This window comes from Engraulis encrasicolus, chromosome 18, assembly GCF_034702125.1.
Source record: "Engraulis encrasicolus isolate BLACKSEA-1 chromosome 18, IST_EnEncr_1.0, whole genome shotgun sequence".
NCBI lineage: Eukaryota > Metazoa > Chordata > Actinopteri > Clupeiformes > Engraulidae > Engraulis > Engraulis encrasicolus.
This window is the reverse complement of record NC_085874.1, coordinates 26,285,582-26,307,198: the sequence shown is the minus strand read 5'-3', so window position 1 is coordinate 26,307,198 and position 21,617 is coordinate 26,285,582. Positions and strand designations below refer to the sequence as shown.

The 21,617-nt window shown below is 43.4% G+C and overlaps 1 protein-coding gene across 1 annotated transcript; it reads right to left on the bottom strand.

Annotated features, from left to right (window-relative positions):
• Positions 1-4,266: 4,266 nt before the first annotated feature.
• On the bottom strand, positions 4,267-21,571 carry LOC134469215 (WD repeat-containing protein 20-like). The gene is made up of 4 exons (XM_063223356.1): positions 21,308-21,571; positions 17,665-17,847; positions 13,959-15,482; positions 4,267-8,304 (listed from the first exon to the last, which is right to left on the bottom strand). Exons 1-4 carry the CDS (start codon positions 21,569-21,571, stop codon positions 8,251-8,253), a joined length of 2,025 nt encoding a protein of 674 aa, XP_063079426.1. The 3' UTR covers positions 4,267-8,250.
• Between the last annotated feature and the right edge of the window lie 46 nt (positions 21,572-21,617).

Here is a 21,617-nt window from a genome sequence, read left to right as displayed (position 1 = left end):
CCATTTGGTGTTTTTTTACTTCAAGGACCCCCCCGAATACAAATCCACCTGTTTCCATTTTTTTCGTGAACATTTAGTGGCAAATTCAAGATGGCTGCCATTGTGTGTAGAAATTTCACCATTAATGCCGTTTTAAGGTTCAATTGAACTTTTGTATAATTCCAGGGCAACATTGAATAAAAAACAACTTATTTTCAATGTTTTCCTCCATTTTTGCGGGCAAAATCCAAGATGGCTGACACAATTTATGGCGAAATTGGCATATTTCATATTTTGAAGTCTATAAAGCCATTGTTGACTTGTTTTGGTAATATTTGTTACATGAATGCGAAGTCAGCCATTATATAAACTAAACCCATTACAAAATCCAAGATGGAAGACATTTTGTTTAGCAAAATCAACATTAATGGTGCTTTCAGGTCTATAAATCAATAAATGATATACTCTACTCTGAAGCCATTCATTTGTGAATTCGAGCACAGAGGATTCCGTGCTGGTCCAAATTATTGTTCCAACAACAATTGCTATGAATCACTTCATGTGTAGGCCTACCTATTATGCAGTGCTACCTGTACAGTAATATGCACATTCACTGGATTGGCTGCCTATATCAAGGCAAAGGGCTACAAAGTTGCTTCAAGGTCGGCCTCAGCTTATCTGAAGGCTGTGAAACCGTATGTTCTATCCGGGATGTTGCATTCTTCCAATGCCAACAATCTTGCCATGCTCTCTGCTCACAGAACTAGGCTCTCTGGCATGACAGTCAGAGAATATCCTCAACTCTAGTGATGGGTCATACCCTGATGGTCTTCCCTACGGTAAGCCCTGCTTCACACGCTTTGAACGTCCCTCATATAATTCCCAACTTACTTAGACCTATATCATCCATGGTGTCTAATATTATGCTTCACCCATCAGTAGCATCCATTGACATCACGTCTCTGCGGGTCTGTTGTGGCTCATCCGGTTGGCATGCCTATGTTGGCCTCACAGCAAGTCATCCCAATTCTGAAGCCATGTGTAGTGAAGAAGAGGAGAGTGGGCTCACACGACTTGGAACCAAGGCCTTCTGTTATTTGAACCCAAACCCAAAGTACTACCATATGTCATGACTCAAGGGGGCTTGGCTGTCCTCCCTGCTGGTTCCTTGGTCTGTCTGTGTTTCAGGTGCAGGATTGGCAGGTGCGCTGACTGCTGATTGCTCATGACTGGAGATGGTGCATAGGTGCCACAAATCCCTTTAAAAAACAGTCTGCTCCCACAGCAGACAGCTGCTGCAAAGAGATAATAGCTGCAGCAAAGTTTTGAAACCTGCAGCAAAGAGACTGGTTCATTGGCCTGACAGTGAGAGCACACCCACGATCCTAGTAATGGCCACACTATCATACACTGACCTTTGTGAGACCTTTGGCATCATGAGGGACCGTGTAAGTGGCACAAGCGTGAATCTTTTATGAAAATAATTGACATAAAAATTAAATGAAACTGGGTCCCTCAATGATGCTGCACATTATTCTGTAATGTTGGGAATTTCATGAAGGTGGTCCCCTTGCCCATTCTTTTGGACAGTTGTTCTATGAAATGAATTAATAGGATTTTCTTTTACTTTCTGATCAGTCTAGAGAGTTTAGTTAGAGGCAACAGGCCAACTTTTTGCAACTAGCCAATTGTTAGCCGACATGTGCGCAGTGTGCACAGTGTGTCACCCCAAATTCAAGATGCTCTTCCTATGAGACGAAACATTTAATGTAATGACAGTTATGTGCCTATCAAAATATTACCAATAGGCGTACAACATAGCATAATAGCTTAATAAACCTGAAAATACCAAATGTTGGCCATCTTGGATTTTGCTTCTAAAAATTGGAAACAGATTGTTTTGTTTTCAGAGGGGGTCCTAGAAATATAAAACACAAATTATCAAAGGGGCCAGCTCAGATTTGGGATGAGACACATTAGCTGGCCATATAGAGAGGTGCGCAATCGTTTTATAGATGTCATGTTGAAGTTTTATACATTTTAAATGATTTTTGAAAAAGTTCATGTAATGACTGACTGAACGGTCCTGTACACATCAAGAATATTAACCCTCTACTGCATGGGGTTGCCATATGGCAGGGGTCAGGAACCTTTTTGGTGGAGAGAGCCATAAACGCCAATTTTTAAAAAATACATTTTCACGAGAGCCATACCATTTTAAAAACACTGAATACAATCAAAAGCATGTATTTCAATTAAGCCCAACAATTTTAGAGTGTACTGTCAAGTTATTGCTTTTATTGATAACAGGTAAGTATAGGGTAGCAAACTGTCAAATTCATTATGGCAGGGGTCTGGGAGAATTTTGTATTTCTTAGATGTAATTTCCTGCATTTTAACACTTGTTAACCTCCCTTGTCCCGTTTCAACCCTATATGGAACCTGTACTTCTATTTATAAATACAAGACGATTCCACATTTCAGGGGATGGTTGGCGACCCTAGATAAGTAAGAGCCATATATAGTTCCCAAAAGAGCCACATGTGGCTCTAGAGCCATAGGTTCCTGACCCCTGCCATATGGCAACCGTAAACTTTTTCCAGTTTTTCTAATAGAGGGTGCACTATAACCTGTTTATTTATACTTATTTGTGATAAGACAGCCTTTTACTTTGAAACCAAAAAAACTTTTCAGGTCACATGATAAAGAAATAAACACAGGAAGCCCTTTTTCATCACCTACTTTTGTGTGTGGAGGTCATCGCTCGAGGCCTCCATAAACCAAGGTATTACTCTCATTTCAGCCCAAAATATTGTTATAAAAAAATACAAACACTATCTGGAATATGTAAACTGTTATTTTTCATCATTAAAACAACTTTAGATGCAAAGGTTTTTTTGTAAAATGGTAAAATGTTATGGTTGCCATATGGCAACTTCATGCAGTTATGGAACAACATTGTTGGCCATTTACCCCAATCAACCCCATTGAAATGACTTAGAATTAGATTAGTATGAGGCAATTTTTACAGATATTTCTTATAATTTTTGTGCCAAATTAATCATTTGAACTTATATTTGTAATTTTAGACATGCTTAATGTGAAAATGCATTGTAAATGTTTGCAAATAAGTGTAAACAACCTTATGAAGCTTTTATGTAAATGTGTGTACATGTCTATGGGCCGTCTTGTAGACCATATTTTGCTATTTTACCAAATATATTTTCACTAAATACTAAAAATATGCATTTTTATTTATGTCATTTAATGAGTTTTAACATTTGGAAAGTAATATATTGAAGATTTATGAAGGGAAAATTCTCTTTTTAAGGAAAAACCTGATTTTACACAAGATTCCGCGACTGCATGAAGTTGCAATATGGCAACCATTAGCTAAAAATTGGATTTTGGGCGTTTCCACTTCGGAAAAAAAATGGAAACAGGTGGATTTGAAGACTATGGGGTTTGTAGTTGATAAAAAACACAATTTGGAAAAATCTATATGAAATGTTCCTAAACCTCTTTTTTCTGACATATCCACCTGCACTAATAGATTCATGGTCCATATTTTAAACTATTCCAACTATTAATTTGCTTATTCTTGCATACTTTGCGTTCCAGAAAAAAAAAAAAAAGAATTAAGGATTTCAAAAAGTTTTAATATTGTGATGAAATCACCATTTACTTCGGAAATGACCACATATGTTTTGGTGCTTTGGTGGTACGGGCATTTCACCAGAAATAAAATCTCATTGAAGATCACATTTGGTAATCTATGAGGTATAAACAAGATGGAAGTGTGGGTCACCAGATCAAAACGCACAAAAAAAACAGCTAAAAGGCAAAGCATAAATGATATCTGGGCTTCCATAACTCCTAACAAAGTATTGATTATTGATATGTAATTTAGAAAGTACCATATTTCAGTTGATCTGATATGATCTGAATTTCTTTTTTCCTTAAGAAAATGGTGATTTCATCACAATCTTTTTTGTTTTAATTGTTTTTTCTGGCTGGAATCCTAAAATATGAAGAAGAATAAACGGGTGAATTATTGAAAAAACCTACGACAGCATAACATTATAGATGGAATTATGGAAATAAACATCATTTTCCTTTTTTTATAGAAAGGAGCTGTACGCGTCACATAGGGCTTTTTTCCTTTAAAATGGGTAGTCGGTTAGATATCAAAGTGTGCTGTATACCACATACACCTTGTCTTACTCTGAGAATGAACTTTATACACAAATAAGCAAGAAACAAGGAAGAATATTGAACATTCTTTAATTTTATCTAGACGTGGCTTTACACATTATAAATCTCACTATTTTTCAGAGGTGAATAAGCTATTATAACAATGATTTGGATCAATAAATCTTTTAAATTACAATATTTACAAATATAATACAGAGCATTCATTTAGTAGACATAATATTAAAATAAACGTTCAGTAGATACAAATATTTCTTGATTCTATGTACACTTTGAACAATCTGGTCATGGCATCCTTTTAAAATTCAGAGACCAAAAAAAGCCTCATCTCTGGCAAAGCATTTAGTGCAAATATTATGTCCATACATCTGAATTAGGGATGCACGATGTATCGGCCAGATGTATCGGTATCGGCCGATATCAGCCAATATTCAACACATCGGACATCGGTCTGATGGGTAAAACTGGGCCGATGTTAACGCAGATGTTTTTTTTTATATGTTACGGTTCTAAAAGAATGGACTTGACGATGACTTTCACTGTTTGTCTTCTATTTTGTCTCTATTTTTTTATCTAATTATCACAGGGAGTTAAAAAGTGTTTTTGGAAATAAGACGACATTCAAAAATTCAGATCGTTTGCATCATTGTCATCTCTTTTTTTTTTAAAAGAAAGAAAAACATCGGTATCGGTTAATATCGGTCATCGGCCAAAACCGCAATATCATAATCGGATATCGGTATCGGCCGAAATTTTTGACATCGTGCATCCCTAATCTGAATATAATAATGATGATAATAATAATAATAATAATAATAATAATAACAATAATAATACCACCACCATAATCGCAAGACCTCTCTCAGACAAAACTTCCTGGTTCCAATAGGACCCCCAATGCCAGCATGGTGGTCTCAAAGGAGTATTGTTCCATAATTGTGGTGCTATGAGACAGACACGCGCACACGCACGCGCACACACACACCTTTTCACAGTGACTCAGTCCGCCGAGGCATGACTGTAGATGATGACGTGCCTGACCGATGGGAACATGTATACACACGGCCAAATTAGCTGAGGGATACATCACAGCCTGAACATTTCAAAGATGAACATTTCTGAACACTTCATCACACAGAACCAACAGACCCACAATGCATTTTGAGATCGACCCATGCAATGTCAACGGCATCCTTGAATAGATGAAACCAGTGTGAAACGGAACACATACACACGCACGCACGCACATACACACACACAATCAGTGCAAAAGCGCTACAGGCTGAGGGCCAAGACTCATATCTTGTCAGTTCGTTCGTGGTAGCGAGTGGCAACTTGTATAACCCCCTGACAACCCCTTAATCAATATTTTGGCTGCTGCCACCCTCGAAACTTGCACATTGATTTATAAAAAAATGCAACAAAAACTAGTCGACCGAGTGACGTCATTTCAATGCAAAGTCAATGGGGCAGAATGCAGCTAGTGCGCGCATGCTACCAGGAGCCGTCAGAATTGATGGCAAAAAGTTGCAAGTTGGGGGGTAAGTCGGCTCACTTGTAGTCTACGTGCAAAAAAATATGTTTTCCCTCAAACTTTCAGAAGCGCTCTTTTTCGCTGTTAGTTTTGTCTGACCTTAGGCAACGAGACAGAAAATGTCAAAAAGAAAACACAGGCCCTGCCGTAGGGCAATGGGTTACTACGCCAGCGACCCAGGTTCGATTCCGGCCCGGGTCAATTGCCAATCCTTCCCTGTCTCTCTCCTCCACTGTCCTGTCAAAAAATAAAAGGCAAAAAAGCCCTTAAAGAAATAAATAAAAAAGAAGCCGTTCCCTCAAAGCAAAAGAGCGATGAGGTGGCTATTTTATGAGGTGACTAGATTATTCGCCAAAAAAAGAGATAAAAGCGAGCGAATTATGAACTATAGAAAGACTAGAGTAGAGAAGTAATGTCATCGATGTGCAAACAATGTTAAGTGTAAAAGATGGCTTTTAGAAATGTGTTATCAAAATGTCACGGTGCGTCCTTTTAATTATAGGAAGATTGACACCATGCAAGAGTCTCATCATTATGATTTACCACAATGGATTTACCGCATATCAGGCATAGTTTTGTGTTGCTCACATATGATATCTTCATTTCTCTTTAGTTTATTCACAGACGCCCTAGTTACCGTGATCTGAAATGGTTATTAAATGCCCCATCAAGAGAAGTGGGCTATAGCCAATCGGAAACTGTGTCTGTATCAAAACCCAAAACTACGTGTCAGTAAAGAAATGCAAGCCGTGTTATTTTTTTCCAGTAACAACAAAATGGCATGGAAAGAAATGCCTATGTTGTTCCAATGATTAGGTGAATTATCTGCCTATGAGAAAAAGCATGTTATACGGATAAATATTCCATATTCAACTTTGATGGGCGGAGATTTCCCATTGACTGTGCATTGTGTGACGTCATCCCCAGACTCTTTTTATTTTCGTTAATTTTTCATATCTAAAACTACATTTTTAGAGTGGCAACAGCCAGAATATTACTAAACATACCGTCAGGAGGTTATATTATTAAAATCAAGTTGCCACTCAACAGTGAGAACGTAACTCGTTTTCTAGAGGAGCTACGATTCCAGGCCCACCAGCTACTAGAGATGTTGTTGCTGTGAGGAGTGTGCCCCTTACACATAAGGGAGAGACATCCCACTTCACAACCACAGTTGAGTCGCAGAATCAACACACAACACACACACACACACACACACACACACACACACACACACACACACGGAAGGTAGGGGGGAGTGTAGAGGGAGTGTCAACAGAAATGTTATAAAAGAAAACATCAATGAAAAAAAGGGAAGGTTCCAAATGAAAAGAAAAGGAATTAGACATCAAAGAGTAGTTCTAGACTCTACCTCATTGCCATAGGCTTGAGAAGATCCTCAAGTCCTTTCTGTTAGGAGCAATGGCACGGAAGTGCTGCCCCATAGTGGCCATAGCCTAATCTGCACCCTACTCCGCTCCATGGGTTCTGAGACATTGAGTGCATCTTAATATGCGACCTTGCCTCCTCCACTTGCCTCCTCCACTTGCTTCTCGTCATGATGACATCACTGACAACAACATTATATTTCAATATCTTGCAAAAGCTCAATTGTAGAGTCTTTTTCTCATTTGCAATTGGGATGGTGAATGAAAAACAGTCCCTCAAAAGTTGTTGTGGCTAGGCTGACAGCTGGGAAACTTTATTGTTTTCTCCACGGAGGAGGGGCCAGGAGGCGGGACTAGGAGACAAGCGCATATTAAGACGCACTCATTGGACTCTCCAAGCCTAGCCGGACTCTCGCCAGATCCTCGTGTATTTCCGCTCAGCTACGTGAGCTCACACAAGAGTCTGGAAGACCCTAGAATTCACCCTGCTGCCAAACCCAAAATGTGGAAGAAACCAATCAGGATCACGGGAATTGCAGAGATTAGACTTAGTGGAGAAGGAGGAAAAATAAGTGAAACGCAACAATTGTTTCAGCAACAATGACCGCTCACGTGGACCTACTCATCGACATTGATTCTGAAATATTTAAGTGTATTTTCAAACCTGTCGGTAATTTAAGTAGCAGCTCATTAAAATCTAAAATGTCAGACAAGTGTTTCCCCAATCACGTGCAAGGATTCCCGATAAAACCACGCTCCAGATGGATGTTCGTGGAGCATGGCAGAAACTATCCATCTGACGAGAGTCAGGTTACTCCTGGCCTGCCTGCCACACAACAAACTGTGGCAGCCATATTGTCCCACGAGGAGAGCAGAGGAAAGCAGGGGCTGGTAAACGAGGGTTCCGACCCACATCCATCGCATCGCATCCATCCATCCATCTACAGGCCTGGTCCCAATCTCCCCCAGTCTGCCTGAACTCGTCTTCCATCTCCGCAGGCCTTGACTACTGGGGTCTTCTACGGGGGTATTCGTCCCTGCGTAGTGTTGCTTTGCCAAGTGTCTCCAGCCAGTGGCTACGGCTAGGTCAGGCAAAGCAAGCCAGGTCCAAGTCAACACTGCACATCCCCTGGGACCCTACACTGTGGTGCCACTAGGGGAGCTGCCTTGGTTCTGGGACAGCAGGAGGCCCTGTAGGGGGAAGGACAGAAGATGATAGCTGATGAGACCCAGGACATGACAAGTAGACAAGTTCAAACTTCTGGTCAGAACACAGTAATGTGATCTAATCTAGAGACATTGTGGTTGACACACAGATTTTTTTTTTATTTGCACATCGCACCTGTAACCTGGACATGTTAAGTTGGCAAGTGAAAACATCTGGAAAGGTCTGTCCATAATACTATTATGCTCTAAAATGAGGACCTTCTGTTTCTAGTGTATTGCCTCAGGGTCATTCCAGCTGGAATCAGCAAATGGTCCCCACTCGACCCCCTCGGATTTGCTTGAAAAAAATATATGTGATGGCTTAAACATCCAATAGAACATATCCACCATTGCAGATTTCAGCTGTGCATACTTTTTCCACAAAAAATCTGTAAATAAGGACACCCCCTCCCCATGATTTGGTGTCAATGCCTGAGTGACCATATTCAGACTTAATTATCTCCAAAACTATTTGTGGTGGGTCCATTATTTTTTCAGGGCTAAGAGTCATAGACCTGACAAGCATACATTACAATTTGCAGCACTGTATGTCAAATTACACCTTAATGCTGGCCCTCTACTTTTCTTTGAAATTAAAATTGCAAGGGTTTTCAGATGTCCATAAAAACCTCAAATTTCAACATTCAAGGTTCATCCTTGGTACATGGTCAGATATGTTCCATGACTTTCACATCACATCATATTTAATATAAGGGTCCAATGGTTGTTGAGATGCCGAGGTCCAAAGATGGGCAAAAACTAATTTGTACCATTATTTGGAGCAATATTCCCAATGTATGACACCAGTTGTGAACTTGCTGTTTGGTGTCTCTGAAAGATAATATTATTATTCATAACATATCTAAACATTGGGATGGTGTTTTGCCCCATTATTTTTATAATTAATTTTTAAAACTCATTCCTGTGTGACATGCAGGTGCACCTTAGAAGCCCTGTTACCTTAGAAAAATTGGGTTTACTACACCTAAAATGAATAGCCAAGTCAGTGTACACTAAAACCTAAAATCTCTGATCCCAAATAGGTGATTTTATACTTGTTCAGCTCAGTATTTCAGTATTTCTGACTTAACCCTCAATTCCATCCTAAGAAGGTGGCCAATCCCCTTGATTTTTGTGTTCCATTTTCACACAAAGATGGCGGCTCATGGAGCCAATGGCATAGTTCCAAAATAGTTCCAGGAAGTCAGCATCATGGGAAGGAAACAATACACCATTGTTTGGAGCAATATTTCCAATATATGACAGCGGTTGTGAACTTGCTGTTTGTTGTTTCTGGAAGAGGATATTCTTATTAACAACATATCTAAAAATTGGGATGGTGTTTTGCCCCTTTATCTGTATAATGCCTTTTCAAATCTCAATGCAGTGTGGCATGCATCCCTCAAATCCATCCAAAGTGGCGTCATGAAAAAAAAACACCATTTTTTAGAGCAATACCTCCAAAGTATGACACCAGCTGTGAACTTGTTTTTTGTTGTGTCTGTAAGAGGATATTTTTATTAACAACATAGCAAAAAAATAGAATGGTGTTTTGCCTCATTCCTTTTAATGATCGTAAAGCGCATTGCGGTGTGACATAAGCCTGTGATCAAATAGTGCAGAGGGAAGCGGAAGTGGTGAATTGTTCTGGGCCAAGGACATGGGGGAATCAAGATTGGGTACTCATTACATTGCATGTATTGGGAAGGGGTCTCTTCAGACGACTTTATCCCGGGCCCAGGCAAAGCTGTTTGTTCAGCTGAGTATTTCTGATTTTTCTGGGATTCTGGCCTCATCTTTTTAAGTGTACTATCGGCCAGATGATCAAGTGACTACGCAACATGTTCTCACTGGCGCTACGTTAGCAATAAATTCAAGATGGTTGAGAGAAGTACCATTTTGAGAGAAGTCATTAAAAAAACAACCTCTGGAAATAAAACAAGGCGTTGATATGATTTCCTTGATGCAACCTTGATTTCCTTGAAGGTGATTTAATATTTGAATAAAAATGAAATGTATTAAAAAAGTCAGGAACTTTTAATGCTCTGGCCTGTGACAATACATTTTATACACACTTAACTTTCAATCACCAGTTGCATCTTATGAGTTGACTTTATAAGGTAGCTTGCCATTGTCATTGATGATGCATTAGGTATCTGCACTCATATTGTTGTGTGCAATCTTCCTTCATTGGCAATTCAATGAGGAACACCTTGAAGGACCACAGAGGTATTGATTTCAGTAAGCATACCACCACCATGCTCAGGGCACTTCGGTCAGGGGAGGATGATGGGGGGCGGGAAGTTCTACAATCAGGATACCTCTTTACAAACTGTCTCCTCCTATGTGTCATCTCTTATCAACTTTTACTTTCCTATGCGACCATAAAACAGTCCCACCCCCGCCAACAGTCACCACGACAGAGGTACCCTGACTGTAGAACTGTGCCCCGCCCCCAATCCACCACCATATCTGAACGCTTTTGCATGCTGCAAAGGTTCCTTTCGGCTTCCATCATCTCACCTGGATCAATGTGATGATGAACTTTACAAGTAATGAACATTGTGTGCAAGCATCCAAACCATGATTGTTGTAATTACTGCTGCTAACCTGCAATCCACTTGTCAGCATTGCAGTGGGATATTATTACAATGATGCAAGCAGCTGAATTAGATCGCAACAATGTGACAAGAACCACATGGTTGTCTGGTGCCAATATGAACTTCTGTGCCTTCAATATTCACCTGATATTGAATACTGCATGCAAGCAAACTCTTCTAACAAAAACTCCAGGATCATGCTGTCAAACTAGTCTGAGGGAATCTCTAGCCAGTATGGTTAGTTATTTTGCAATACAGCTGGTAACTTAACGAGTAAGACACAAGCTTCATAGCAAATATAAAGTTACAGGTGCTGATTGAAAGACTAGTTAGGATGGGAGTCCTTGTTGCAAACAAGAGTACTACAATTATTTAATCCTCTCCTATTTCATCACTTTATTCCAAGACTACTACTACCGCTACAACTACTACTACTACTACTACTACTATTACTACTACTAAAATGATGATGATGATTATTATTATGATTTTACAATTAAAATAATTAATGTCTATCAAAGCCATGTGCAATGTGCTATTCTTGCTGTGTGGCATCAATCAATTCATTTACAAGTGTTATGGTTTCCCTAGAATTTGCTTTGTCATTCACAGGGTAGCCATCTTGTTTTCACTATTAAGGTGACATCAGAGCCATGGATTTGAGAGTTGCGACAAGTCGGTTGGTGACATGGTCCTCATAGCTTCAAGTAATTGTAGCCAATTGAGATTTTGAAGTCCGTTATAAAAAGAATGAGGCAAAACACCATCCCAATTTTTTGATATGTTGTTAAAAAAAACATCCTCTTTCAGAAACACCAAACAGAAAGTTCCTAACTAGTGTCATACATTGGAAATATTGCTCCAAACATTGGTGCAAATTAATTTTTTCCGAACTTTGGACCTCTGTATCTCAACAACCATTGGAGCCTTTTGTTAGATATACTATGATGTGAAAGTCATGGTACATATCAGACCATTTACCAAGGATGAACCTTACATGTAGAACTTTGAGGTTTTTACAGACATTTGGAAACCCTAGAACATATGATATCTACAAAAAGTAGAGGCACATTATTACGGTGTGATTTGACTTACAGTGCTGCAAATTGTAATATGCGATATTCAGGTCTGGGACTCTTAGCCCTGAAAATATAATGAATCTGACACAAATAGTTCTGGAGATAATTGAATCTGAACATGGTCACTCATGCAATGTCGCTAAAACAAGCGTAGGGGGTGTACTTATTTACAGATTTTTTGTGCCAAAAGTATCCACAGCTGAGTTCTGATATTGTGGATATGATCTATTGGATGTTTAAGCCATCACATACATTTTTTTCAGGCAAATCCGAGGGGGTCGAGTGGGAGATTTTTCAGAAATTTGCTGATTCCAGCTGGAATGACCCCTCAATTAATTGGTTGACTTTCATTGGTACATTACATTAATTTAAATGATAATGGTCTGCCTGGTTACACTGTTATAAGGGATAAGGTTTCCAGTGCTGTCTGTGGCGTATACAGCGTGATGTAGAGGAGTGTGGTCTTTAGCAGGGCGGCTAAGTGGAGGGCGGCGCGCTACACTGCACCAAGCCGTGCTCTTCCCAAAACAATGGCCTGGCCTGGGCGGAACATTCCGGTTCTAAATAATTGAAGAAGCTCTGAAACGTCTGGGTGGGTTTGGGGCACTGCCAACACTGACTCGTGACTCATCAGACTGCATCTGTCTGAACTATTGACGCTCATCATTTCAAGCATGTTGGATGAGGGTTGAGGAGGAAATTTGATTAATATCACTGGCTGCCAAACCATTTTAGAGCATTATAAAATTGTGCTATTCGTGGTGTTTAACGCTATATTTTGCTGCAAAGGTGTGTTAAGGTACAAGGCTAGGGGCGCATGAGTGAGACAAACAGAGGCTGAATCTCAAATGGTGCACTTGTGCACTTTAGTGTTCATGTTTCAGTGTGTATGCCGTATTAGTTACGCACTGAAACATAGTGCCTGAAGTGCACAAGTGCACCATTTGAGATCCAGCCAGACAGACACATGCACACACAATGTGATTTGTGACCAGGGAAAGTTCACATGGTTAGTGATGCCAAATACCCTTGTTGCTTTGAATATAGGCACAAAGGCAAAAAGTCTGCGTCCGCATCCTCACGCACACACACCTGCATGAAGAGACATTCACAAACGGAACACACCTGTATGCTCTCACATGCGAAAACGAACACACACTAGAGCTGCACGATATACGGGTATTTGCATCGGCCCATGTTTGGCATATCAACATCGATCCAATGGCTAACACTGGGCCAATATTAACGATCAATGTATGTAATATTAGTAATTATGTTATATTAGTTTAGTGTTTTCCCAACACAGACGTAAATACAAGATAGAACCTACATTGAGTGTATGCAGGTCTGTCTTTCCTGTCTGTTTTGGTTTTGTTTTGTTTTTGTTGCTGCCTGTTGCTTTGCTATACCTGTCTGTGTCTCATGTGCCAGCGTCTGTACTGCAAACAAAATTGCCCCATGGGGACAATAAAGTACTACTCCTACTACTACATTGACAGAAGACGTTTTTACCAGCAAAAATGTGACTCGCGGAGTTGTAAAGAGTTAAAATGTGTTTTGAAAATAATAGACATTAAAAAATACAGTTGATTGATTTTCAGTCTGTATAAAATGTCGTCATTTCATTTTTCTTTAAATATCGATATCAGTTAATATTAGTCATCATCGACCACAACAACAATGTTAATATCGGATATCTGTATCGGCCAAAATTTTCACATCAATGCATCCTTAGTGAGGAAATGTTTTTAACACGTTAACTTTTACCAGTAATAACAAAACTATCGAGAAAAACACTGAGATTTATGCGGTCCATCATGTGGGGCCCACAAATTACCATTAAAAGTATTTTACTGCCTCTGATGCCCACAATGTTTGTTAGATGTGCACGCACGCACGCACGCACGCACACGCACACGCACACGCACACACACACACACAGCTGAGCGACCTTCCCCACCTTGCCGGGCCGGGCCCAGGTGCAGACGAAGCCCTCCTGGCAGGCGGTGACCAGGCAGTCGTCCAGGAAGATGAGCACCGTCAGCCTCTCGTGTGCCACCTTCTTACACACCAGCGGCTCCAGCAGCGCCACCTCCTCCATGCGCGGGCACAGCGCCGTGCCCAGTGTCTTGGCCTGTGCTGCCTGTGCCGCCGCTGTGCCACGCGACGTGCCCAGCTGGCTCAGCTTGTCGTTACTCTTGCTACCTGTACCCGTGCCGGTGCCGGTGCCCATGGGGGTGGTGGTGGCCAGGCTGTGGTTGCGCCGATGCTCCTTGTTGTGCTGGCGCTCCCGGTGGCGCGACTCGTGCAGCGCTAGTGTGGCGAATTTGTGCACGCCCGTGGCGATCAGCGCCGTGTCCATGATGCTGCTGCCGATGCCGTGGCTGCCACCACCACTGCCACTGCCACCACCGGACTTGGGAGTGGTGCTGCCCCCTGCCGCGTTGGAGTGCGGTAGGCTGTTGGAGCGCGGCAGGGGGCTGGAGGAGATGCAGTTTGCCTGGGGGTGCGGCGGGGCGGTGCCCGTAGTACTGTCACCGCTTCCAGCGTTGGTCGTGGTGGTGCCGTTGCAGTTGGGGGAGGAGTTGGTGGCCTTCATGACGTTGGTGTGCGTGCGCGTGCGGGACAGGGGCAGGACAGGGAACAGCACGTCCTCGGTGAGGTCCCAGAGGCACAGCTGCGTGTCCTGCCCCACCGAGCCGAAGCGGTAGGTCACGCTCAGCCCGCCGCCGTCCGTGGAGTTGCACTTGGAGAGGCGCGACAGGGTGCTGTTGGCCCGCTCCCGGCCCACACCTGGACCGTGCTGCTGCTGCTGCTGCTGCTGCTGCGGCAGGTCCTCGTCGCTGCCGCTGAACTCCGCCGGGACGTCCCCGCTACCGTTAGCCGATCCGACACACGTGGTGCAGTGGTCAAACGCCACCACGCTCACCCAGGACTTGTGTCCGTGCCCCCTGGCGATGACCCGGCGTTCGGCGAGCGACCAGACCGTCACCAGGTCGTCCTCGCCACCCGCCGCCACTAGCCGACCGTCGGGCGACCAGCAGACGCACAAGAGCCCGCCGAAATAGCTGCGCATGGACCCAAGCAACAACAGAGACGGCGATGATGATGATGACGACGACGACGACTGCGGCTCACCAGCCCCTCCCGTCACCACCCCGTCAAACGCCAGCACGCGCAGGTAGCCGTCTTGACTGGCGCAGGCCAGGTGCCGTCCGTCGGGCGAGAAGGCGAACTCGTTGAGCGCGGCGCCCGCCCGGCCCAGCGTCCAGCGCCGCAGCGGGTTGCGCGGCTGCTTGCCCTTGCATGTGTGCACGGCCACGCCGTCGGCCTGGCGCAGCAGCGTGTAGTGGGGCGCCGCCGTGCCGCACGGGTGCTCGCTGCTGTACAGGTAAAGCGCGCCGCTGGCGTGGCCCACCAGGAAGTGGGTCTCCGAGCCGGGCACCCAGCGCACGCACGTCACCCGCGTCTTGTCGATCAGGCGCTGTGGGGACGAGAGAGAGAGAGAGAGAGAGAGAGAGAGAGAGACAACAGGTCAGACACATGGAGGAAGACTGGGTTGCACATTGATAAAAGAGACTAAAAGTGTTTATTTAGATGTCTCAGTCTGTGCTTGCACACAGACACATGGATCTTGCCTCAGCCTCGGTCTGAGGTGAAAGGCAGAGCCAGCCCACCCACCCACCGATCGGTACACACATCACACAAAGCCTGGAGATCGGCCTCTCGCTGAGTGAGGAGAGAGAGACAGTACAGGTCTGGCACGCACACAGACACACCCTCTCACACCTGTCCATCAGCCTCTGTGTGACTGAGGGCGGCAAGAAAGAAGACAGGGCAAGCAAGTACACATCTACGCACACATGCACCCGAGCATGGGCACACAGTGCCCTCACACTCACACACGAGCGCACACACACACACACACACACACACACACACACGAGCACACACACACACGAGCACACACACACGAGCACACACACACGCACACACGCACACACACACACACACACCACTTTGACTTTTCATCTGTCAGTCTCTGACGGAAGAGGACCCATTACTGTGACTTTTCAATCAGTCTTACTAGTGAGACAGATCATGTCAGACACATCCCCTTTACACATTACATCAGTGACGCAGCAATTCATCTATTTTTTGGGGGGAGGGGGGGGGGGGGGGGCTCTCTGCCCTTACTTTAGGACGGTGAAGACAATCGACAGGAGGCGAGTGGGGACAGAGAGAGACGGGGAAGAGCTGGCAAAGGACCCGGACTGGGAATCGAACCCGGGTCAGCTGTGTAAGACGTGTGCCATACCGTTAGCGCCACAGATGGGGCAGCGATTCGTCTTTTTGAATGTTAAAAAAACGGGGGGGTGAAAAAGTGACAGTGCAAGAGACCGAAAGAATGAGAGAAGAAGCAGCACACACAAGCAAAGTAAGACAAGCACACGGACATCCACGCACCACCCTTGATAAAGGGGCCTCTATTTGAGAAAGCGAGATGTCTCTCACTGGCACATACATCCATGATCTCATCTCACACACACACAAACAACATTCATGACTAATCATACACTAGTCTAGTAAAATACAAGTAGTTAACACATCTTCCCTTATAGAGGACAGACAGTGAAAGGGAGGACATGTGAACGAGTGTGAAATGAAACATCGGCACTGGTGCCTCCGATACGATACGTGTATCGTGAACAGGCCTGTGACTGTATCCCGATATCTATAATTTCAACACACCCTTAGCAGCAACTCACATGGGGTTGCTATGCTACAGCCTCTGCTTTGAGTATCAGGGAGGGCCTCTGTTTGACACTGGTGCTGTAGGGGAGGGCCGTAGTGCATCTGTCCAGCCGTTTGCATATGTCATTTGATAGGGGCTCCTCATTCATTATTTACCCATTGAGCTGAAGATTGTTTTACCACCACAAGGGTCCACACACACAACACCTGTGTTGAGGGAACTCGCCTGTAAAGCTAAACTTGGGCTACACTTGTTCCCTCTATTAGGGCGCATTCAGGCCGACGGAGAACCGTGCCAGTGCCCGTTCCCGCACCTGATTGCGAACCGGCCGTTGTGTTCACGCCACAGATCTTAGCGTTTGCGAACCTGAAAGTTGGTTGGCACTGCGAAACACAAAATATTTGGGAAGTTATGGGAACCATGACGACGTGGGCGTAAGCAGGTTCATTTGGGTAACACAGTCATGTGCAGAAAAAGTATGAACACAGGCGGTTCGCAGGTGAGCACTTTAGTGTTGAACGTAACTGGTGCGGGCACCAACATTGACTCCGTTCTGGTCGGCCTGAAAACAGTATTAGAAAGCTGGGGGCTTATTTATCATGCATTGTTACAGGACATAACAGATCTCTGATGTAGTGAAGCTGACATATACAATAAGCACAGTAGGAGCTTGCAAAACGGTGTGTGTGTGTGTGTGTGTGTGTGTGTGTGTGTGTGTGTGTGTGTGTGTGTGTGTGTGTGTGTGTGTGTGTGTGTGTGTGTGTGTGTGTGTGTGTGCGAGCACGCTCAGGAATACATCTGACTTTCTGACATTTCCACTCACAGAGCTGCCCTCAAAACAAAGTGAAAAAGTAGTGAGATTGTGCATTTTGGTGCATGTGTGACGAGTGTGCATGTGTGCGTGTCCCACCTCCTCGTTGAAGAGCTTGCTGGTCTCCTTCTTGATGGGGTCTATCAGCTGCACCTGGCCGGCAGAGAAGCCCACCAGCAGGGAAACGCTGTCGGCCGTGGCCGTCACATGGTTCAGGTCATGGCACGTGGGCTGTGTGCCCTTGTAGATCCTCTTGTCTATGGGCTTACTGAGGTCCGCAGCCTGAGAGAGAGAGAGACAGAAATTAGCATCTTGCCTGAGCTAATACGATGTAATTTAGACACTACATTTCATACTCAATATACATTACATTACACTTTCTTTACTTTTTTTTTTTTTTTTAACTCAAAGCGACTTACAGGTATTTTAGGTAAGCTTACATGGTATTGGTTACAGACCCTGGAGCAATGTGGGGTTAAGTGCCTTGCTCAAGGGCACTTCAGCTATGAATGAAGGTGCTGGTAGGAGTGGGATTTGAACCTGCAACCCTCTGACCTGAAGACTAGCCCTCTAACCATTGAGCCATGGCTGCCCATTTACTGTACATATCTACTGTAAGCTGATGCATGTGGAGACTCCTGCAGTGACCTCATTGGAAGGAATGTTATATGGTTCAGTGGGCATCAAATTTGTGTCTGTTTTCTACATGCTTACACATACAAGTCATTCAGAAGGAGAATTTTACTGTACAGACACACATGCATGCACGCACACGTGGACACACACACACAAAGGTTATATTCATAGCATTACAATATAATGATTGAATGCAAAGAAAAAAAAAAAACTGTAATGTGTAAGACAAATTAACCTAATGCATCATTTGCCATGCATGAGTGGATTCAAAACACACGCACAGACACGCACAGCACAGCGTGTGCACGCACGCATGATAGATGAATAATAGAAAAGTGGTCTAAATAAAGCAACCATGCCACTTCCTTTTCTTCTCTCCTCCGCAGAGGTCATGTTGGACTTTGAGGACAAAACAAACATCAAAAAAACACTGAACTCCTGAAAATACAAGTGCAAATAATACCAGCAAAAATCTTTGTCAGTTTATTAAAGGTCATTTCAAACCACGGAAAGCGTGTGTTTCTAATCTGGTGTCAGTCATTTATAATTGTCAAGGTGTTTAATATTTTGTATGCCACATCTGGATATTTTGTGCCTTAAAGGGAGTTTTATTTCCTTTTTTAAAGTATTTTTCCGACTTTTCTTCTTACTATTATGATAGTATGGTGAAGTTGTGACAGGAAATTAGCGGGGAAGGTTCGGCAAATGACCTCAGGCCGGAATCGAACCCGGGTCACAGATTTGATACTGTTTTTTTCTCTTTCATCATGATACTGTACATCTAACCTCAGAGGATGAAGTGCTAAAGCAAGAAGATGAGTGCTGTGCATACCTTTTGTAAATGGACATAACTTAATAACGCAAAAAAATCTTAACACAAAACCAATGTTCTTGAATTTAATTACAAACAATTGATACACAAGGGACAAACAATAGAATATAGGCTACACTGAGGACATACCAAGGAATAAGGTACCTGCCAAATCGGCTAATGACACGAAAACCATTACCAGCCACAGGCACGTTTAATACCAGCATTTGGGCAGTTGGCAGGAGCCAATGTCAAGCCCTGACGTGCATGGAAGCAAGCTGCGTCACAACACCCCCAAGGAAGAGCCGCTTTTGTCAAAATAGATTTATGCCTCTCTGACAACAAAAATATTGTGCAGTCCAGTAGATGTTTATGTTTAATATGCTACTGGATGCCTACAGTTCCTCCGGCATCAACATAGTGTCAGTCTACCGTGGCTATGATGTGATGGCAATGCTGTCAACAAAGTACGACTTTGCCCTGGGGTCTGGAGCCAGTCTGGCACAGGGGCACAGACGAGCCACGTATTTTGGCTCAGACTGGGGCTTCAGTTTCACTAGCTCACACACTTGATGGTAACACAAAGTGAAACTGCATGACGTGCTCACAGAAAAGGGACCTTAGAGGGTTAGTGCAATACTATGGACTTCCATTAGGTGGCACCCCCACCCCAGAGATCACAAATTTAAACGAGCAAGATTTTCACTGCCTTATTACATAGCCTTATTACATATCTCAAGGGCAGGACACAAACACCTCTATACTATATACACACCTATATTGGACCGGTCTGACATCAAACACAATACTACAACACATACACAAACACAATTCTAAAATATATATTTTTTAATTCCAAGGTATAATTCCTACATCTCCCTTAAAGTTTGCAACACTGCTTCCAGTGTACTGGGGCCTTTGTGTTGCTTTTCATTGTCACTCTGAAGACAATACAAAAATTGTTCACACAGCAGCCGTCAAAGGTTCATTTATCACTTTCTACATTACATTGCATAACACTTAGCTGACACTTAAAAAAAAAAAAAAAATCCAAAGCGACTTAGTTATTATAGGTACAGGGTATTGGTTACAGTCCCTGGAGCAATGTGGGATCAGGTGCCTTGCAAGGGCACTTCAGCAATGGATAAAGGTGCTGTAAGGGTTCGATTTGAGCTTGCTACCCTCTGACCCAAAGGCCAGAGGTCTAACCATTGAGCTAAAGATGTCTGCCCTTTCTAGGATGTTCCGAGATTACTAAGAAGCATGTCATAGAGACACATTGTTGAAAACAATCATTTTCAATTAAATACACGCAACAACACAGGATATCAACATAGGCTACTGCTGGCATACATCAGTGCTTTCCGTAGTTAAATTGTCAACCCACATGGAGCCACTGGGAACAAGACTGAGCTGATAACACTGATTCTGCTGCTGAACTCAAACCCATGAGTTGTCACTATCAGTGACAGTATGTCTATTACCTGCAAATAACGACAACTGTTTGAAAATAAACAGAAGCATCACATGCAACAGGTGAGAGCAAGAATGCAACTAGAACTGTACTGCAATTGATGCCAGTCATCCTCTGGACAAAGGAAAAACATATGGTAGGCGGAGGCTTTGACAATGGCCCTGGTGTTATATTTTGGGTTAAAATAAGAGAAGGAATTGTGAAGAGACTGGTGTAGTTAGATTTTCGTTCTGGTCCATGGTGATAGCCTAGTGTTGCATTGTACAGCACATGCAGTAGTTGTAGAGATCAAGCTGGAAGGGAACTGAAGGGTTGGCGGTTTCTGCGCAATCAGCACTGAACTGTCCTCGCCCTTTCACACGGTGAAAGTTCGTGGCAGCGCATTTCCTTCCCCGTCACCTTATTATGATAATCCACTTGTACGATGCTAGTTTCTTTGAGAAAGCGTGTCTTGATTGTTACTCGTGTCAGATTATGGTGTTGACCACTGACAAGACGGACAGTTTATCAACTGCGACGGGGGGCAGTTCTACCTGAACAACCAAGGTTAAAACCCACAGTCAGACCCACGGAGAGTGGGGATGACCCGTCCCTCGCGCAATGTTTCAGGTGCAAGTGCAACCCACAGGTGGGTGAGAGGCGCCTCGACAGCAAGGTGAAACCACAGTGTACTAGACAGGACTGATTTACTTTATAACACACCGGCCATTAATTGCCAAATCACTCCAAGATTTCCACGGCAAAGACACGCCAACATTTAACACAAATGTACTATGACATTGCATATTGTTATAGTATTTAGTATATAGTATTGAGCTTACCTTTTTCACGCCTTTGTAAATATAAAAGTAGAGTTCCCGGCCCACATTGAAACAGATTCTGTCCCCGTTACCAGATTGATCGTTGACGTTCACGAATGATACTTTGACGGGATTCGAACCCTGTGAGTTGAAAGGCACTCTGTTTGGACGGCTGTATTCGGAGTGTGTGAGAAGTTTGTAAACGCCTTCCCGAGTGGTGAATTGAGTTTTAATTTCGTTCGTCTCCTTCCCACCTCCCTCCACCGCCATCTTGGAAGTTTGCATTCATCCTCTCTGGAGCCCGGATCTTACTCACTGCGCCTGCGCAGTA

Excerpts from the sequence above, each read along its gene's own strand:
- LOC134469215 (XM_063223356.1), bottom strand. The coding sequence starts at position 21,571 with ATGCAAACTTCCAAGATGGCGGTGGAGGGAGGTGGGAAGGAGACGAAC. Across the intron at positions 15,483-17,664 it reads GCAAGCTCTTCAACGAGGAG|CGCCTGATCGACAAGACGCG; the intron begins GTGGGACACGCA and ends TCGTCCCCACAG. Across the intron at positions 8,305-13,958 it reads CCTGGGCCCGGCCCGGCAAG|GGCCTCCTGCTGTCCCAGAA; the intron begins GTGGGGAAGGTC and ends TTCCCCCTACAG.